At 40.0% G+C, this 19,536-nt stretch overlaps 3 protein-coding genes across 3 annotated transcripts; 1 reads left to right on the forward strand and 2 right to left on the reverse strand.

Moving 5' to 3' along the window:
* The first annotated feature begins 405 nt into the window (after positions 1–405).
* LOC116204410 (ferric reduction oxidase 2-like) lies at positions 406–3,207 on the forward strand. The gene is made up of 8 exons (XM_031536482.1): positions 406–607; positions 720–798; positions 901–1,092; positions 1,158–1,392; positions 1,469–1,802; positions 1,908–2,151; positions 2,256–2,959; positions 3,053–3,207. Exons 1-8 carry the CDS (start codon positions 406–408, stop codon positions 3,190–3,192), a joined length of 2,130 nt encoding a protein of 709 aa, XP_031392342.1. The 3' UTR covers positions 3,193–3,207.
* Positions 3,208–3,412: 205 nt separating this feature from the next.
* On the reverse strand, positions 3,413–7,170 carry LOC116204903 (proline--tRNA ligase, chloroplastic/mitochondrial). Its single transcript, XM_031537267.1, has 11 exons — positions 6,759–7,170; positions 6,622–6,678; positions 6,402–6,512; positions 6,156–6,242; positions 5,955–6,068; positions 5,667–5,873; positions 5,262–5,399; positions 4,939–5,100; positions 4,407–4,606; positions 3,989–4,072; positions 3,413–3,873 (listed from the first exon to the last, which is right to left on the reverse strand). Exons 1-11 carry the CDS (start codon positions 7,101–7,103, stop codon positions 3,732–3,734), a joined length of 1,647 nt encoding a protein of 548 aa, XP_031393127.1. The 5' UTR covers positions 7,104–7,170; the 3' UTR covers positions 3,413–3,731.
* Positions 7,171–14,197: 7,027 nt separating this feature from the next.
* Positions 14,198–16,518, reverse strand: LOC116204827 (scarecrow-like protein 8). Its single transcript, XM_031537145.1, has one exon. The coding sequence runs from the start codon at positions 16,310–16,312 to the stop codon at positions 14,528–14,530; it is 1,785 nt and encodes a 594-aa protein (XP_031393005.1). The 5' UTR covers positions 16,313–16,518; the 3' UTR covers positions 14,198–14,527.
* Between the last annotated feature and the right edge of the window lie 3,018 nt (positions 16,519–19,536).

The raw sequence follows: 19,536 nt of genomic DNA on the forward strand, positions 1-19,536 counted from the left end.
TGAGGCGTTTGGTTTCAGAGTTAAAGTAACTTTGATTTTGATTGTGAAAAAGGACAAATGTTGTATAGTGTGTTGAGTTAAAGTTAAAGTTGACTTGGGAAATGTGTATTTTTGTTGTGTAGTGGGTTGAGTTAAAGTTAAAGTTAAAGTTTTTGTGATTGTAACCCTGAAAACAAACGGACATAGTCCATATGTATTGAATTTGGGAAGTAATTACTTGTAAAAGGAAAAACAATTATCAGATTTTGCATGGGCATTAAGTACCGTACGACTACGTTACGTTACCATTTTTGGCTCATTTATTGAGATTTTAATTTTCTTTCCAACAGTCCTTCCACATATAAAAGCCATCATAATGCCCACAATTTTTTGCAAAAACACAGGTGTCAAGTTCTTCAAGAAATTATGGAACAAACTAATCCTTCTTCCTCTTCATCTTATGGAAATGGAGTCAAGAGCTTTGTCAAATCACTGACAATGCTTCTCGTCACGATCATACTGTTGGGTTACTTGCTTGTTTGGGTTATGATCCCGACCAACACATATTATTTGCACTGGTTTCCGATTGTTCTGTCGAAAACTAATTCTACATACTTTGGAAAGCAAGGTCAGTATTAGTTTTTCGACTTACCGATTAGATATCGATAAAATTCCGAATAAAGTTTAGTTTTATTAGCATTTGGGCTGTCAAAGTGTGTCTTTAAACTTGGATTTTGCAGGAGGAAGCATATTGATCTACACATTCCCAATCCTATTAGTTGCTGCCTTGGGATGTCTCTACCTACATTACGGAAAACAGTACTGATCGAGCCTACTTCTTCCTCCGACATTAACCCGAAAGATTTTTATCATATCGAAGGAAAATGCTAATCAATTTATTGGCAATTTCTAATGCTGCAGTGATGCCAGAAGTGGCAGTTGGGATTCGTGGAGACGGCCCGTGATAGTGAGAGGACCTCTCGGTATCATTTCGTGGACCGAGTTGTCATTCTTAGTGATGTTCGCGGGGCTCCTGGTCTGGTCATTTTATTCTTACATGCATTCAATGTTCCGGTATGCCCGGGCAGAAGCCACGCAACATGGGATCTCAGTGTAAGTAATTATCTCATTCTTTCGAGATTTTTTATATAATTGATCAACGTAAATCGTCTGATCAGGTCGGAAGCAAAGCTAAAGAGCTCCGCTCTGTTGCTGGGCCTCATCGGTAACATGTGCCTGGCATTACTGTTCTTTCCGGTAACGAGAGGATCATCAGTCCTACGACTCATCGGCCTCACGTCCGAGGCAAGCATCAAGTACCACATATGGATCGGCCACACGGCCATGACTTTCTTCACAGCCCACGGCCTCTGCTACGTCATCTTTTGGGCCAAAACCCGTCGCGTTTTAGAGGTAAAACAACGTTCAAGATCTTACACTAACTCATTCCTCTTAATCATTCTGGGAAAACGTCTGATCAGTTCGTCAGGTGCAGATGCTGAAATGGGACAAGGTCGGAGTCTCGAACTTGGCCGGAGAAATATCGCTGCTTGCTGGGCTGGTGATGTGGGCCACGACGTTCCCTCGTATAAGGAGAAAGCTATTCGAGCTCTTTTTTTACACTCACTACCTATACGTTGTGTTTGTGGTCTTCTTTGTTCTCCATGTCGGGTTGTCCACTGCCTGCACGATGCTTCCCGGGTTTTACCTCTTCGTGATTGATCGTTACCTCCGGTTCCTGCAATCTCAGCAACAGGTCCAGCTGGTCTCTGCTCGCATTCTACCCTGTCGAGCCATCGAACTTAACTTTTCCAAGTCCCCAGGTAACATTGAGGAGCCAGATATTTCATACAGTTCCTTTTCACCTTATTTATGTTCTGCTGAAGCAAACATAGGACTAACTTCCCGCTGCTTTGTTTTTGTGACAGGACTAAGCTATACTCCGACGAGCTCTGTGTTCGTGAACATCCCCACACTATCAAAGCTGCAATGGCACCCTTTCACAGTGACCTCGAGCAGCAGCACAGAGCCCGATAGGCTCAGCATCCTCATCAAGAGTGAAGGGAGTTGGTCCAAAAGCCTGTATCAGAGACTCTCCTCCTACAACCCCGCTGAAAATCTGCAGGTCTCCGTTGAAGGCCCTTATGGCCCTCCCTTCACCGACTTTCTGAGGTCAGCAAAAGAACAGAATCTCCATATTCTTTATCAATGTCATAGGTTTCTATCTGATCTGCCTAGATTACTTCCTCTATTTCGGTTGCGAAACAAAATTGCAGGCACGACAAGCTGGTCATGATAAGTGGAGGAAGCGGCATAACTCCATTCATCTCAATAACGAGGGAGCTCCTCCACAGGGCCAACACAGCCTGTGAAAAGACTCCGAGGCTGCTCCTTGTATGTGCCTTCAAGACATCCCTTGACCTCTCCATGCTCGACCTCCTCCTCCCGGTTTCTGGCACAGCTCTTGATGGTTCCCGCCTGGAGATACAGATTAAAGCCTTCGTGACAAGAGAGACCAATCCTGCAGGAGAAGAACAGAGTCCCTTTAGGACCATCTTGTTCAAACCCAGTTTGAGAGATGCACCAATTTCTGCAGTCTTAGGCCCTTGGAGCTGGCTGTGGCTTGGGCTGATAATCTCATCATCATTCATGATATTCCTACTCTCTATCGGATTCCTTACGCGATACTACATACATCGAATTGAGCACAAACCCAACAAAGCTTACTCTGATTCTTCGGGAGCAGCTCTATACATGATGTTCATCTGCATCTCCATAGCCTCAACAGCAACTGTGGGATTTCTCTGGAACAAGAGGCAGAGTGCTCAAGAAATCAGACAGGTTCAGAGTACAGAGACGCCTCCAATGACGTCCCCAAGCCCAGTCTTCCATGACATGGACTGGGAGCTAGAAAGCCTTCCTCGTCAAACTTTGAGCAAAGCCACTATGGCGCACCATGGGAAACGACCAAACCTGAAGAGTATGAACTTTCATCTGAACTGAAAACCCTTTTAAGGCACTGCATATAGAAATTTTGGTAGCTGAAAGATGATTATTTGCGATTTTCTTGCAGAGATTCTTTTGGACTGTGAAGGATCAAGCATAGGAGTTCTAGTTAGTGGCCCGAAGAAGATGAGGCAAGAGGTGGCAGAAATCTGTTCCTGTGAATCAGCACATAATCTGCACTTCAAATCCATCAGCTTCAGCTGGTAAGGTGAAGGGAAATGGCGGGATCTCCTTCCCTTCTTTTAGCAATTTTCCCGAGCAGTATTGCCAAAGAGGGCAGTTCTTTCTTGCAAAACTCAGATCGAAACAAGAAGAGATATTAGTGTTGATTCAATGTATAGGCTGTGATCTAGCCAAAAAGTTGTCTAGGCAGTGAAAGGATTTTCACCCAACTCCTCCAGACAATTGGTCATGTACTCAAAGTAGATTTTCTGCAAGCATATAACTTTTCATTTATTAGCTACGAGTACATGATCAAATATCCAATCTCAGACAACTTACCTCTGAATTCCCAATGGCAATTGATAAGAAAGATTTCTAACTAAACCATCATACAAGTAGAAAACGATTGATATTACAACGTGCCACTCTAACAGCTCAGGAATGTATAGTTATTAATGGTACACCTTTTCCCAACCCATTATATCAAATCTATCAATCGCAGTGCGGAGACAATACTATCTTTTACCAATGTTGACCGAGATAGCAAGAAATCATGAGGATCCTTGGAAAAAGAGCAGAAAGAATCAGTAGGATTTCGCAAAAATGGCAACTTCCTTGGCAGGAATTCCAGTCATAAGGCATGTCTTGACCTCTTCAGGCTGTTCAAAAGGAAAGCACCGAATAGTTGCACCAGTCTCTTCTTTGACTTTCAATTCATCTTGGTCACTGGGGCAATAAGACAAAGTCTTGTAATGAATAGGATTCTAACTTTGATATGCAATATGCTGACTTGTTTACAATTTAAATCTCAAGATGGGAACGATATGGCAACATAAACTACCTTGCTGACCAAGGACCTCTAGCCCATTTTCCCTGGGAAATTGCATCTTTGAGTTCATCATATGAGCTCACATCCACAATGTTTCTGCAAAAATATATCTTCTCAGACGACCACCAGATAATGAAGAGAGATTTAGCGAAGCAAAGTTGTGGCAGTGAAACTTTTAGATAAGTGGGCAAAATCAAAGATATGTGAGTGATATGATGTCAAGTTTGCGCTACATGGAGCACTTCTAGCCTAGGCAACTCTCATTTATGGAGCACCAACCGCGTCTGTATATGATACAATTTTTTAGGGTGGAACCTAAGATAATTTCATTTTCAGGGGGTACAGAAGGAAATTCCCATGGCGGTTGCTCTTCACCATTATGATTTCATTTACTATTAAATAATAGGTAAAGATAGTATGGAAGACGCACCCATCTCTAAATGATATTGCCCTTTCTAGTAGAGAAGACTGGACCTCATCCAGCTTTTCTTTTACGTAAGCCTCTATAACAGGAGGCTCCATGGATATTCCAAACACTTTGCCTTGTTTTCCAGGAATATCTCGCCTGGATACAACCACACTATTGCTGGAAACATCACGAGGACCTATTTCAATTCTTAGAGGGACACCCTGCGATACAAAAATACGGTGTTAAGAATTAGACAAGAATAATATGCAATATAAACACTGTAATTAACTCATACTGTTGCCAACAAAAAACACAGATGAACAAATATAGGAAAAAAAAAAGTGCCATGGCCACAACGAGCAAATGAGAAAATAAAGGATGGACAAGGTTATAAAAGGGGCTTATCACTCCAGTGGGGTGAAAATGTAAAATGTGAGACATGATCATTTACTGTCATTCTTCTGATATCTTATTGGTTGATTTATAAACTCTAAATTTAAAACATAAGCAACAATCGACATAAATTAACTATAGATTTGATGAATAAAGGGACCTTCATCTCCCAGAAATTGAATTTCCATCCTGGGGTTCTCTGCTCGGAGTCATCGAGTTGCACTTTTATTCCCGCAGATTTCAGAACGACTTTGACAGATGATGCAGCAGCTAGGACCCCTTGCTTTTCACTATCTTTCTTCCATATTGGTACAATTACCACCTGGAATTCATATGGATGCACGATTAAACAAAATTTCCCCATAATGAGCATTCTATTCACAAAAAGGAAAGCTACTGCTATGAAGCACATATGTGCCGCTTGCACATCTAAGGAATTACCATTTTGGAAAGCAAACATCATGCAGCCACAGAGAAACTTACTTGTACAGGTGCAAGCCTCGGTGGAAGCATTAACCCAGCATCATCTCCATGAGTCATGATTATACCACCAACAAAGCGAGTGCTGATAGCCCATGATGTCTGCCACACATGCTGCCTTTGCCCATTTTCATCAGTGAACTGCACTACCAGAAATGCCCATCAAATTTTGTTTGAAGAATGAAGCACCTAACATCAGAAGAAATGGAAGTACTCTCAAAAGCCATTTGAAGAATATGTCACACTAAATGATAGGAACCTACTGTATTTCTCATTGAAATAATTGCGAGAATCCCCTGCTCCATTCATGGCCAAAGTGGCACAATGAAAGCATGCCAGATTTATGCATCAGAGTATAAGGCTTGCCCTAAAAGTAAGAATCAAGGGAACCATCGGAAGTGTTGATACCTGTGTCCCGAAGGCTCGAGAAAAGTTCTGCCCAAGATTGTGACTTGTCCCGGCCTGCAGAGCTTTACGATCACCCATCATAGCCTCTATTGTATAGGTCCTAGAAGCACCAGCAAATGTTTCAACCTTTGACTTCCGACCTGCAATAACAGGTATTGCAGCTTGCTCGTAAGCAAATTTTGTATAGACGTCAATCATCTGCATAGCCTGCAGTGAGCAGTACCTATCATCAGATAGTATTAGGATGTCTAACATAGTAAAAGCTTGTCTTCATGAAAAGATGCAAACCTCTTTCTCAGCCTCTTCTGGATTAGCATGGGCTGTGTGCCCCTCCTGCCACAGAAATTCAAGGGTCCTTACAAAAGGCTTCGTCCGCATCTCCCATCTTGTGACATTTGCCCACTAACAAAGTAAGTAACATTATTATTATTAACAAGTATTCACAAATAATTCCACTAGAGGAGTCAAAGAACGTGACTGATGTCGCACCTGGTTTACCATGAGAGGAAGATCACGGTAACTATGAATCCACTGAGTAAACATGTGATTAACAATGGTCTCACTTGTAGGTCGAACCTGCCAGAACCTCAAGAAGGGCAACGATCAAAGCCAAAATTCAGGCCATACTTCTACGCTCGAACCAGAAAAATAATGCAGCTCAAGTCCCAACCATTTTCATTTCCTGAGAATTAAGACCAACATTAAGGGAAAGCATACGACAAAGAGAATAAGTACCACGAGCTTCTCTTCAAGTTCCTTTCCTCCCCCAATAGTTACCAGAGCTAACTCCGGACTGAAACCTTCCACATGGCTAGCTTCTTTCTCTATGAAGGAATACGGTATGAACTGCAATTTGCAGCAGCAAAATTTAGTCTTTAACATTCTAAAAGACATGTTTCAACGTAATCCAAGCACCAAGGCAAGCTTTGATAACAACGGCGTCCAAAAATCAAACCTGGGGAAAATACATATTGCTGTGACCAGTCTCCTTGAACTTAACATTCAAATACTCCTGCATTTGAACAGAACCCTTCATCAGAATTGCAGCTCAAACGATTTCCTATGCTTCAAAATAAAGAAAAAAACCCTTACTTGAATAGCTTCCCAAATGGCATAACCGTAGGGACGTATCACCATGGTCCCGCGAACCGGACCATAGTCCGCGAGCTCAGCGTGGTCGATCACGTCGAGGTACCAGGCATTGAAGTCAACGGACCGGGGTGTGACGACTCGGTCGTCCGACTGGGGCTTTTTGCCGGCGACCCGCTCCTCGGTCCCCGGAGGACTAGCGGCGGCGCTCTGGGACGAGAAGGCGGCGGTCAGCGGGTACCGCGGCCGGTGCCGCCACCGTAGGACGGCGGGAGAGCGGCGGCGTATAGTGGCGGAGGGAGAGGTGAAGAAGGAGGTGAGTGAGGGCAGTCTCAGTGACGCCGCCATTGTCGCGCGGTGTACGGACTCGGGCTCTGGCAGCAGCCTTCTACTCGGTAGAGACTTTTTTAGATTTAATCCTAAACTCCGCGTATTTTCAATCCAACTCCATTATTTTTCTACCCTTTTACTTTTTAATCAATCAATTTAATTTTTAATAAAATTCTCTTAATTATTTATTATTATTTTTACAATTTAATAACACAATCATTACACAATTATTACTTTTCTTACTATTTTTTTACTTTTTAACCATTCAATTTAATTTTTAATACTAAATTCTTTCAACTATTCATTATTTTTTTCACAATTTAACAACACAATCATTACTTTATGTCAACTATTCATTACTTTTTCATATATTTTCTCATAATTCAATAACACAATCATTATAAACCAATTAAAATCAAAATTTAACTCAACTCTAATACCAAACAGAAGCTGCGTCATTGCACGGGAACGGTTATGGTCGTGAGTCTTTCACAGCCGTTGGATGACATCCAATCGACGGTCAATGAAATACGGACTGGGACCAAATGGGCTTCTTGTCCGGGTCCAGCAGCTTCTTCTTTCTTATGTTAGCCCAATATCAAGGCCCATAAAGGCCCTTTGATAAGTTAGCAGAGAGGCCCATGAAGTCCATCAAGGATTTGGTCGGAGGCCCATAGAAGTCCTCAGTACTTATGCAAGCCGATAATGTCATTTCTACGGCATATCTATTTCTAACATTGAAGACAGAGCGATCTTCAAATTTCATGTTCGACGATTGATTATTATCCGGGGCGTATGCAAACGAATATGGTAGTGCTACCGTCACAAGAATGACAGAATCCTTTGACGAAAGTCGGGTACTGAAGTTCGAGGCGTTTGCCTGATAATTATATATGTGGAATTAATGTGAGCAAAATGAACATGAAGATTGTATTTTAATTATTATGAGAAACTCTTAATTAATTAATACGGTGAGAAAGAAATAATAGGAATCCGGCAATACACAATACTTATGGCAATTGTTTACGTAATTAACACTCCATTTACGAATTTATTATATTATAATTAATTATTTTTCACGTCACGTGACAAAATAAGATTACCAAAAAAATTTCAATTATTATATTCTCGTCAATCATGAATTATTTGGGAAATGGAAATTTCATAATAATAAGTTAGAATGAAATTAGAATCTGTCTATAATTGATGCCACTCTCCACAATCATTCAATTAGTCATATATATTCCAAAGGAAAAGGCCAAAAAGCCTACTAACCCTTTTGACCGAAAAAATCCCAGTAACCCTCAGAAAAGAGGCGTACTACAGTAGCATTACGCCCTTATTTATAAATTAAGAGATTTTAATTTTGATTCTTCGCAAATTAAATTATAAATGTTCCTCTATTTAAATTTTTATTTAGTCTTTTATAGTTGAGAAAAAAAATACACTAGAAAACATTTTTCTCATAAACTTTGAAGATGAATTTGGTAGTAATTGGATGAATCAAGTGCACGATGGAGAGACTTGGAGTTGAGAGGGCGCAGTCAAGCCACTTTATGTAAAATATGTATTGGGCTTACAAGCGATTGGGCCCATCTTCAACCCAAAAGTTCGATATAATAGATTGTGGTACCTAATCTCTTATAAACCCATTAGATTCTTCTTAATTTTTTCATGTGGGATTTTTTACTCTTAACACTTTACAAATCTCCTTAGCTTGTACAAGTTATCTTCTTATTCGCATTCTTAATTGAGAATGCCGCTGGCTATCTCGATCCAAATCCTTGGTCGGTGCGTCCAGTTCAGGTGGGGTACCAATAAATGAATCGATGGCCTTTATCTCTTCAAGAGCCATCCAACATCGTCCCATTTCTTTCAATGGTTTGTTAGCGAAGCTTTATGTGTGACCTATGAAAAGAATCCCTTTTGTTTTACAGAGAAATGATGCTTCCATATGGACAAAAGAAAGGCAGAAGTAGAGAGAAGGCCACGTTAGTGCTATATGGCGTCAGTGCTCCCGTTACTGATTGCAACCAAACTGGGTTAGACATTTTCTTTTTGAAAAATATATCACATGGCGCAACTTTTAAATTTTATGTTAAGATAATTATAATTTTCAAAAATTTTCTCAAAATGTGCAATCTTTCATATTTGTCTAAAATATTGCTCGCTGTAATTTTTCCGTCCAAACATAATTGTTTTGCTGATGTAGCGTGCAAAGATTGCATCCAAACAAGGGGCCACGGGTGCTTCGTAAGCCAAGTAGCACTCAAAGTAGGTGAAACTAGAAATATTTTACGAAAAAAATCAGCGCGTGCCATATTTGATATTAAAGAAATTGTGCATTTTTAGATCATTTTTAAAGTTTGTACTAAATTTGACACGAAATGCAAAGGTTGTATCATATGATGTATTTTACCTTCTTCTTTTTTCTTGATTAAACTGCGAAACATTTTCAAATCGTTGAATTCTCGATTTCTCTGACCACATAGTGTTTCTTATGCATTTTGAGTTCCTCATATGCACTGCATTGACAAGTAATACTCGTCCATTAGCAACATATGATTTGCTAAATACATTACACATCGTAGTTAACTATATTAGAATTATATTTAACAAGGGTTAAAAATTATATTTGATTTGTTAATATATCTTTGGCATATGGGCTGATGTGTACTTATATGTTGACTGTCAACTCAATTAATTTAATTGCACAATTTCCATTGGGGGAGTCCTACCTAGATCGTGGCAGCTTTCGATTTTGACTACTTTTTTTGATGAGTCGATTTTGACTAGTTTGGACAAGGTGACATATTGTAATTCATGGCCTACTAATCATCAAAATATAATAACAGGAAACTAGGAGAGACAATTGATGTTTCCAAATCATAAATATCGTCATACGGCAATGATACTTGCACATCATATGAAAACCATCTTATTACATTGAAAATAACCAAAATGTAAAATAATTAGCTCTGATTATCTCGTAATAATAAAATTTTCATCAATAAAAAGTCATAATATATAAAAAGAGTTATAGCATGAACAACTTATGTGAACTAGAAATTCATGCTTATAAATCTTTTTTGGGAGAATGAAATTAAGAGGTTTCTTTTATCGATTTTATTTAACATATAATAAGAACAAAATATGTAACTTTTTGTTTTTTTAAATGGAAAAAGGAACCTTAAAGATCATAAATAAGGAGCCCTTTTTACATGTGAATTGAACGTATTTTACGCAAAAAGATGAGAATCAGATGGGAGCCAAGTTCAGTGCATTTTTTGACTGAAATTTGACAATCACAAGGCTCCAAGGAGGAACACCCCTCATGCAAAGGGCTAAGATAAAACATTTTATTTTAGAGTAATGAAGTTTGGACATTCTTTAATAATTTAAAAGGAAAAAAAAGTTCACAAGACATTGACTTTAGATACTTTCTTTTTTTAATATGACGAGAAGTCGTTCAGATTTAGTCCAGATTTAGTCCGACCGATTCCTAAATCATGTAAACATTCTTTAAGTCCACTAGACATGATAGTCCCTCCATAAAGATAGTACATATAACCCAATAAAAATTATTCTACTATGTAATTTTACGATGATTCGAATTAGAGATTTTAATTATTTTTCTTATATATATATATATATTATGGATAAATTATATTTTATATATATATATTTTTTTTTTCCTTTGGTTGCTAATTCTATGTATCATGGGGGATCAGCTCTATGCTCATTATTGTTTTTGGGGAACATAGTCCTAAATTCTAGATAATTTCCCCCACCAATCTCAATGATTGGTCTCTGTCTACTTTTTCCCAATTGGGGCGTCGTGTAATTTGCCATTCCTCGCAAATATCTTATAAATAAATAAATGGTGCATCTATCATGCAAAGGGTGACTCGCAGGTATAAATGCCCGGTTGTGGTTTGCTTGAGGATTTCGTACGAGGTAATCTATACGGTTTTTTTTTCGGTAGAGAATCAATGTAGATTATTAGAAATCTAATTTTAAATTCTCTTGATCCGCTAAATTATTGTGTTTAGTTAAAAACTGTATCTGAATGTTGGAGATAATCTATTTTTTCACTCAGTAGATAATATACTTATTCAACCGTCCATTCCAAACATGATAATAAATATTGCCTTTAATTTTAAAAATGTGAATTTATTTAATGGAAATAAATTACCAACAATCTCAAATGAAAATGCAATAAAATACGAACTTAGTTTCTAGTCTAATATTAAGAAGCAAGGATTTCTTCTGCCCAAAAGAAAACATGGGTTTTCTTAGTCATCCTATTTTTATCATTAATAATAATAATAATAATACTTTTCTTCCACATATTTCAATTATCTTTTTAAACCTTTTTTGTTCGGTGAACATTTGTAAACTTCTTTTGACTGGCCCTTAAAAGTTGCTGTAATATATTTTAGATAAACACATAAAGCTGGAGCAACTTTTTTCTCTTTTCTATGATTGCTAGCTATAGTTCGAGATTAATGAATTGGATGCCATAATTTTGGTGTACTTTTTCAATGGTAAAAGAACGTCGATTACGGTTAGTTAATGCTTCTCTTTCTCACACACACATAAAATATATATATATATATATAATCTTTTCCTTTAAAAGAAAAATAGTAATTGTAGGCTTTCTTTTCTTACCTTCCCCAACTCTCCACTATTCGCAAAATGTGAAAAATCTAAATGGTTAAATGTATTAGATATAGGTGTGAATAAATGCAATTTATTCTGTGAAATTCATGGGAGGAAATTCTCCATTTCACGATCCTTTTTTCCAAAATCGGAGAATCGGAAAATCTTTCGGTAGATTTACAATCCATTTTTTCTAAATTATCTTTTTGGGCATTAATGCCTATTAAAGTTGGGAGTAATTAATCCATCCATTTAATGTGGAGAGGGTTGGAGTACTGCATTGTACTTAACCGGACAGCTAGACCGAAGAGAGTTCATTGCAAGCCATGTCTCTCTATATACATCCGTATAAATAATTTCCTCTATGTTTTCCATGTGTATAAGAGATCATTCTTCTTAGTTAATTGTATGCTGAATTATGGCGAGAACGTAGATCAAGTCATGCATGTAGAAGCAATATCTTTTGGTTATATTCATGTCGAAGCAATAGCAGGCAAAGGCATCATGAATGTGATTATCTAGGCAAGTAGTATGTAGAACCACTTGTTCGTAAGAGCAATGAGCACCTCAGTGCCAATTGCTTCACAAAATATATTCACCATTGAACAGGGGAAAAAGAATACATGATTATCTGAAGGACTACCAAGACTCCATATGTAGGGTTAAGCTTATAGCTAGTGGATATCAAAAGGATAAAGAAATTGAATTCTTACCCCTCGGCGTATGATTGTTACGGGGTTGCTCAGTTGGCTCACAAACCGGCCGCATTCTTTGGGTGCTCTCTGAACTGCTAGTGCGGTTATTAACCACATTTGCACCTACAAAGGACAAACAACTCGGTTAATTATGATACGTTGTGCTGATTTAGCCCAAGTAGTGTTTTAACTATCAGCAAAATCGATTGAGCCTATTTAACCTCATTAGGAAGAATATAGTATAGATTCACTTCACCTTTCGTTGTATGCGGTAAGTTGATTGTTGGCATTGAGTTGTTTTCCCAAGAAGCTAATTTAGGACTATTAGGAGTCCTAAGAATCGAAGAGGAATCAGGCCGTAGGACATAACCAGATTCCAGCATGCCAGATGAAGGAGGAAATGATCCCGATGCTTGCGCATGCACTTGAGCTACAAAATAGACGTATCCAAGAGTGATATGGTCTCCATCGCTTCCCTCACCCGCACAATATATGCATATATACGTATGCCAATATATACACAGCAAACTAAGAAGAATCATCTCTCTAGTTAGACAAAGTAAAGAAAAAAAAGAAAGTATATATACATATATATATATATATATCCCATTCCAGCTTCATCGTTAAGTATACATAATATCCCATTTTTTGTCTAATATTTTTCTTGTAATTATATTGTGACTTGTAACTAACTCGGGTTAATATATATTTTCGTGTAAAAGAAGGAACATTAATCTGTCTTGTAAAATAATTAATCTAATATATTATTTAAATATACTATATGTTTATGAAACTTTGAAGTAATATTTTGGCAACAAGAACGATCAGTACCAAAACTTCATTTAAAGAAATAAGGATTATTACTTCCCATAAACGGTTGTCACTGGTGATAGGGATTTGCTTATATAAGAACCGAAGGAAAGCCAATATAATTATGAATATATATACAAGTTTGGCAAGCATACGACACGCGACATATCTTGACATCATTCATCACGTATGGAACCAAATTCCAAGCGCTGATTTTTACACCAATTTGTCCAACCTGCTAATACCAAACTTTAGGCGCCCAAACGCTTCGGTTTCGGTCTCCACCAAATTCAACTAAAAGCTGCAGGCGAGCCAGGAGCACGACGGGAGAAAGGTCAGACGATTATCTTAAGCGGCGAAATCTTTTATCTCGGAAACACCAACGTATACATAATAATACGCTATAGATTGATAATACGTTCGACGATATGCTTGCTAATTAAGGAGATAATTGGGCACCCATGGAAACCCATATAAGCAGTCAAAAACATTATCTCCCTCAAACACGTGCACGTGAAATCCTCCCCACCCCACCCGACCCCATCCCATCCACACACACACACACGTTATCCCAAACGCAAATTACTCCCTGGAAAGCGAAAAGTGCTTTGCTGCTGCTGCATGACAGACCAATCACAGCTCGACATGTTGGCCACCAAGCAGCTCCATGTTGGCCTCGAAAAATTGCGAAAACAACAGCTTACGTTTCATTTCACATATTTTAAATCATATAAAAAAATTCCAAAATACACGAACTCGAGAAGATAATCTAATCTGTGGAGCCCCCCACGGTTAGAAGTTGAGGGTTCCCTTCCATCAATTACATAATACAATACAATGCATCAATACACCACGTCAGCTAATTATATTACCAAACGCCCTCGCGCGCGTTCCCCACCCGCCCAATAATAATTATCAGCGAGTAATAATAATAAATGCAGAAAAAACAAACAAAGAGAAACTCTCGAGGATTTTTATTCCATTCATTCATTCAATTTCATTCCCCTTTCTCTCTAATATATATATATATATTCATTCATAGATATATATATATATAATATTTTCCCAATTCCATTTTCCCGGGAAAATTTCTCAGAACCGAACCGTCTATGCTTTGCGAAAATATTACATTTCTACTGGTAATATTAATCATATTTCTTCAAAATATAAGATGATGATTTTTTTTAATTAATCATCAATAATAATAATAATAATAATAATAATAATAATGGCTAACGAACAAAGTGAGAGAGGGATGGGCGGGGGAGAGTGAAGTTAACGCCAAGCGGATGCGACGGTGAGAGTGCGGCTGAGCCAACCGAACCCGACCCCACCACCCTCTTCCTTAACCGTGAAACCCGGGTTGACCCGGTTCCCTGAGCTGAGCCGGGCCTTCAGCGACTCCACCACCTGAATGCTCACCGGCCTCGGCCCGAACCCCGCCATCCCCATGCGCGCCCGCCACTTCCCGAACACCTCGCACCTCTCCACCCGGTCCCTCCCCTCGCACGCCAACGAGTTTGCCACCCTCCTGCTCAGGCCTTCCTCCACCCTCGCACGGTCCGAGGTGCCCCTCTGCACCGTCGACTCGATGGACTCCATCAGCGCCCCGTAGTACCCGAACGCCTCGTTCACCCGCCCCACGAACGGGGCCGTGTTCGCATTCATCTCCTGCTCCACCAGCGTCACCACACGTGGCTCCAACGCCTTGGCTCGCCGGAGCAGCTCGTCCCGGGGGTTTTCGATAGAGACGCTCTCGTCGGGGATCCGGTACAGTTTGAACGCGAAGTTCACTGCGAGTGCCTCGTCAGGGCCGCAACCCAGCGAGTCCCTAGTTAACTCGGCCGGCCGCTGGTTCACCACGCGGAACTCGAACCCCAACCGTACGTCGGCTGCAACCTTGCTCAGCTGTTTCCCGACAGCTGTCAGCCGTTCCTCACAGCCGGCGAAGTCGGAGACGGCGGTGATCCTCATGGCGGAGGGTCTCCCAGCCTGGCGCGTGGAAAGCGCGTGGATGAGGTTGACGTACTGTCCGCCCTGCCCGATATCGAAATCAACCACGTGGAGCTTGTTAGCAGCGGGCTGTTCCGCCGCAGCCTCCAGGATCGCAAAATTGGCGGCCATGAAGCCGAGCTTGAAGCAGGGGGAGAGGTCGTAGAGGAGCTGAGTCGACAGGACGTGGTCCTTGCTGAACAACTCGGTCACCGGAGGCGAGTTCTCCGCCGGGAAAACCCTCGCTCTGAGGGCAGATAGCACATAATCCATCAACCTCTGCTCGTAACTGCCTCTCAGGTTTGAAGCCGAAGATAGACGGGCCAAGATCTCCGCTGCGACGTCGTTCTTCCCGTCATAAATTGCGGTCGCGGCCTCGACCAACGATTGCTTCGAAATAATAGCAGCCGGAGATGGGACGGATACAGATGAGGACGGAGAAGACGACGACGACGAAGAAGACGGGGAGGAAGAAGCAATCGGGTTCTGAGTCGGGCTTATGAGGCTCTGTATCGCCTCAGACCATTCGCTGTTGGCGTTGGTGATCACCGAGGCGGCGTCCCCGTTATCGTCGTCGTCGAGGAGTGCCTTCTCGAGCTCCTGTAGCCGATTCATCATCTTCGTTTCCGTCTCCACCCCCTGGTTGATCGGCGCAGGAGCGGGAGTCGGATTGGTGGGGTTGGTCCCCCCATTGGCGAGATTAATGGGCTGTGGCCTCAGCTGCTGGAGCAAAGGCACGCCGAACCTCTGAGCCGGAAGAGCCCCGGAGAATTCCAACGGGGATCGTTGCAGGTAAGTCCTCGGCCTGACAGAGCGGAGGAGGAGGTTGTTGAGGGCCTGGTTCTGTTGGAACTCAGACAGCGTGCGCTTGCCGATGAGATTAAGTGGTGGTGGGGCCGGTTGTTGGGCGATCTGAGAGGCGGAAGGGTCCAGAAAGATTCCCTGGAACTGTTGCTGGGCCGCTCTGTATAGCTGCTGCTGAGGCCCTGCGGTGGCGGATCTGGGACGGATTCCGCCGGTGGCCGCGTAGAACTCCGGGGCACCGCCGCCGGAGAATCCCGACGACATTAAGACAGCTCGCGCGAAGGGAAACGGGGTGAATCAATGAAGTTGGTGCATAGAGAGAGAGAGAGAGGGGGGAGAGAGAGTTTGGTGATTTCTGGTGAAGAAGAAATTGAATGAATGACTGAATTGATTCTAATGGAAGAAGAAGAGAAAAGAAAAGAAAAGAAAAGAGGAGAAGAGAAGAGGAGAGGAGAGAGGGGTTTCGCCGTTTCCAAACTAATAATAATAAAAAGAGCAGATCTCCTGTGTGGTCCGGCTTTTGTCTTTTTAACGGCGATCACGACATGGTTACAGCCCATAGGTTATTACCACTTCACGTCCCATCCGCAATATCGATAAAGTCCGATTTTAAATTCGAGTATTATGAATGAGAATAATTCATATTGGTCCGCCGAGAGAATTTTATCCATTCATGGCCGAACTGGATTTAACCGAGCCTATTAAGCTTTCAAATGTCAGAATGTATGCCGAAGAAATGTATGCTCAATTGAAATGCACTTTAGCAATTGTATCATGCTCGTGGTTACCCTAGATCTTATTTATTATGGGACCACTTAATTTACAAGCGTGCGTGTCTCACAGTATGTACATCTCAAGTTTGATCGGCCAGTGCATACCCATTGAATATTTGCGGTGGGCTCACGGCCACAATCGCGATTAGCTTGGAGGGATGGACTTCATCCCATAAGGGCTCCAGCTTTTAGCTCCTTCACCACTCTATCGAGTGCTTGTGAATTTGGCGCGCTAATTGGATGATTGATATCATAACAAACATAGGAAGACGGCGAGGTGTCGGTGATTGTAAAATGGAGTGATCCATCCAACAATTTTACTCTTCAGCTCGTTAAGAACTAGATTTGCCTCCCTTTTTTAAGTTCTAGAGGCTCAAATTATGTCTATTATCATCGAATTTCCTCTATTCATGATCAAGCGTAACGCCAAAGATCCATTTATATGTAAAAATTCATGGTTCGCATTTTTACTCGGGCAGATATTTAATTAATTGAAAGTGGAATCGAGAGATTATGGTTTTAGCATCAATCTACTATCGATAATGATAACTACGTGGGAGTTTATAACCTCGAGCATTATCGTATGTGTGAATATGTGAGATCTGCATCGTCATAAAAGAACTGCAACTCCTTAGTTTACGATACCATTTCAGAAAACGCGACTTAAAATTGATGATACCAGCAAAAGCATTACGTCCGACCGATGGGCAATGTGGATGTGTGAGAGCTGTGACGAATCATCGGGTCACAGTGTTGTTTCCCTATCAGAGTTTCCTAAGCTTGTCCATGGGATTCGAAATTCCAGCAGCTGTTTCGTGGAGACGGGAGAATCCCGGTGGATTCCTCAGAGACAACCTCCACGTGGCAGTCACCAGGCTTCACGTCAGATCAGAAGGCAACAGAATTTAGGAATTAGGAACCCCTCTGAAAGCTGTCTTCGTTGGCCGTGCCCCAGCCATTTAGATATTCAACCTCCGACACACCCACTCTTGTTAAAAATATATATAAAAACATGATAAAAAAATCTTAGTGTAATAATAGATACCACCACCTAGAAATTAAAAAGTTCTCCCATTCGATTTCGGTGAATGAAAATATACATGCCTCTGTATTTAAATTTTTATTTTTTATATTAGACTCATAAACTTTTTTTTGGTAATAATAGAATAATAAGAAATATTTTTAATTTATTAATTAAGATTAATTCTTTCACAATGACATTAACTTATTTCCAATCATGAAATAGTTTCAGCATATTTCAAACCTGTTCAATGTAGCCAGAGTCTTCTTTTTCTTTTTCTTTTTCTTTTTTGTGCAAATAGAGTCTGTTTATATTGGTTGCGAGTTGTCAACTGCATAGAGTTTAATAATATTCAGAATAGTTTTTTGGGAGGGGAAAAAAAAGAAAAGAGTAGAAGAATGGGAAATTGGGAATGAAACTTTCTGCTTGGAAATTGCTTCGAAATAAAGGTAACCAGTTCATCTAAGAACATACATCTAATGAAATGACCAAAGTGCCATTACACTTAAAATCATACCATATAGATGGATAATCTTTAAGCATAGGAATCCTCGAAGACTGATCATGTATGGTTCGCTGACAACAGCTAGCATCTTCGTCGGGTTTCATTTGGGTTCATCATGGGACTTTGGTTCACTAGGATGGAATGAATTTTATTACTACGAGCTTTTTCATCGAATCATCGCAATCTTCACATGAGTATAATTATAAAGTATGAACTTTCGCAATTAATCGCTTGTAATTATCGAATAAACTAAAAGAGAACTAGAAATTGGTCAACTTTGTGGTAGATAGTGGTTTGGAAAGGAGGGGTTAATTGCGTGTTGAGGTCCCTGGGCTGGTGATGTGGTGTTTAATTCATAGGAAAGTTAGATAACAGAAAAAGGGCAATTGTCTCTTCTTAACATTTCAAATTGTCCATATAAAGTAAAGAAAAAGCAAAGTTATCGTTCTCGTTTCGCCCCCCACATCTTAATTAATTAATAATTAATTAATTAGTTCCCCCCAAAAGAATAATGAATCAATTAATATTAAGATATATAATTCTTTTAAGATTAAGATAAGCAATGGTTTTTTTCTATTTTGAGGTGCCACGTATGTGACAGAAAACCTTACAATAATATTGTCAGGAATAATCAATATAATTGCAATAATTTAAAAAATAATTATACCGATTACTCAACTGATTAATTAATAATCATTTTTCCATTTATTATAATTTGAATTTGATTGACACTTCGAGATAGGAGCACCGGAAAATGTTCTCATATTGGCAACTTTATATTTACAGAGTTATAAACAGCTGTGTATGCGATAAGGATGTGATAAAGAAAACTATAATATTATTGCTATATGTATTTAATAATATTTATGGCAATTGTCCACAGGATTAGCATTTGCTCATTCATTTATTACAATGTAATAGATGCTTCCTATGCCATGTAGTGAATAGGATCACCTAGGAATTTCTCCTATAATATATTCCTATCAAGGAGAAAATGATGTGCGCATACCGTATGCATGCATATATAAATGGGGAATTTCCATTGAGAATATACTTATTCCGTAATTTTATTAATTTACCTATTTTCAGTTTTTAGTGAAACCACGAGATATCCTCGTTATGTTAGGCGTTGAAACTAATCTTCGCTCAAGTGCCATATCGACCATAATCATCAGGTGCATGCTTCCAA

Source organism: Punica granatum, chromosome 4 (genome assembly GCF_007655135.1).
Source record: "Punica granatum isolate Tunisia-2019 chromosome 4, ASM765513v2, whole genome shotgun sequence".
Classification (NCBI taxonomy): domain Eukaryota; kingdom Viridiplantae; phylum Streptophyta; class Magnoliopsida; order Myrtales; family Lythraceae; genus Punica; species Punica granatum.

Excerpts from the sequence above, each read along its gene's own strand:
- LOC116204410 (XM_031536482.1), top strand. The coding sequence starts at position 406 with ATGGAACAAACTAATCCTTCTTCCTCTTCATCTTATGGAAATGGAGTC. Across the intron at positions 799-900 it reads TACCTACATTACGGAAAACA|TGATGCCAGAAGTGGCAGTT; the intron begins GTACTGATCGAG and ends CTAATGCTGCAG. Across the intron at positions 2,960-3,052 it reads GAAACGACCAAACCTGAAGA|AGATTCTTTTGGACTGTGAA; the intron begins GTATGAACTTTC and ends ATTTTCTTGCAG.
- LOC116204903 (XM_031537267.1), bottom strand. The coding sequence starts at position 7,103 with ATGGCGGCGTCACTGAGACTGCCCTCACTCACCTCCTTCTTCACCTCT. Across the intron at positions 6,243-6,401 it reads AACTTGAAGAGAAGCTCGTG|GTTCGACCTACAAGTGAGAC; the intron begins GTACTTATTCTC and ends AGGTTCTGGCAG. Across the intron at positions 5,400-5,666 it reads CTCGAGCCTTCGGGACACAG|TTCACTGATGAAAATGGGCA; the intron begins GTATCAACACTT and ends CTGGTAGTGCAG.
- LOC116204827 (XM_031537145.1), bottom strand. The coding sequence starts at position 16,312 with ATGTCGTCGGGATTCTCCGGCGGCGGTGCCCCGGAGTTCTACGCGGCC.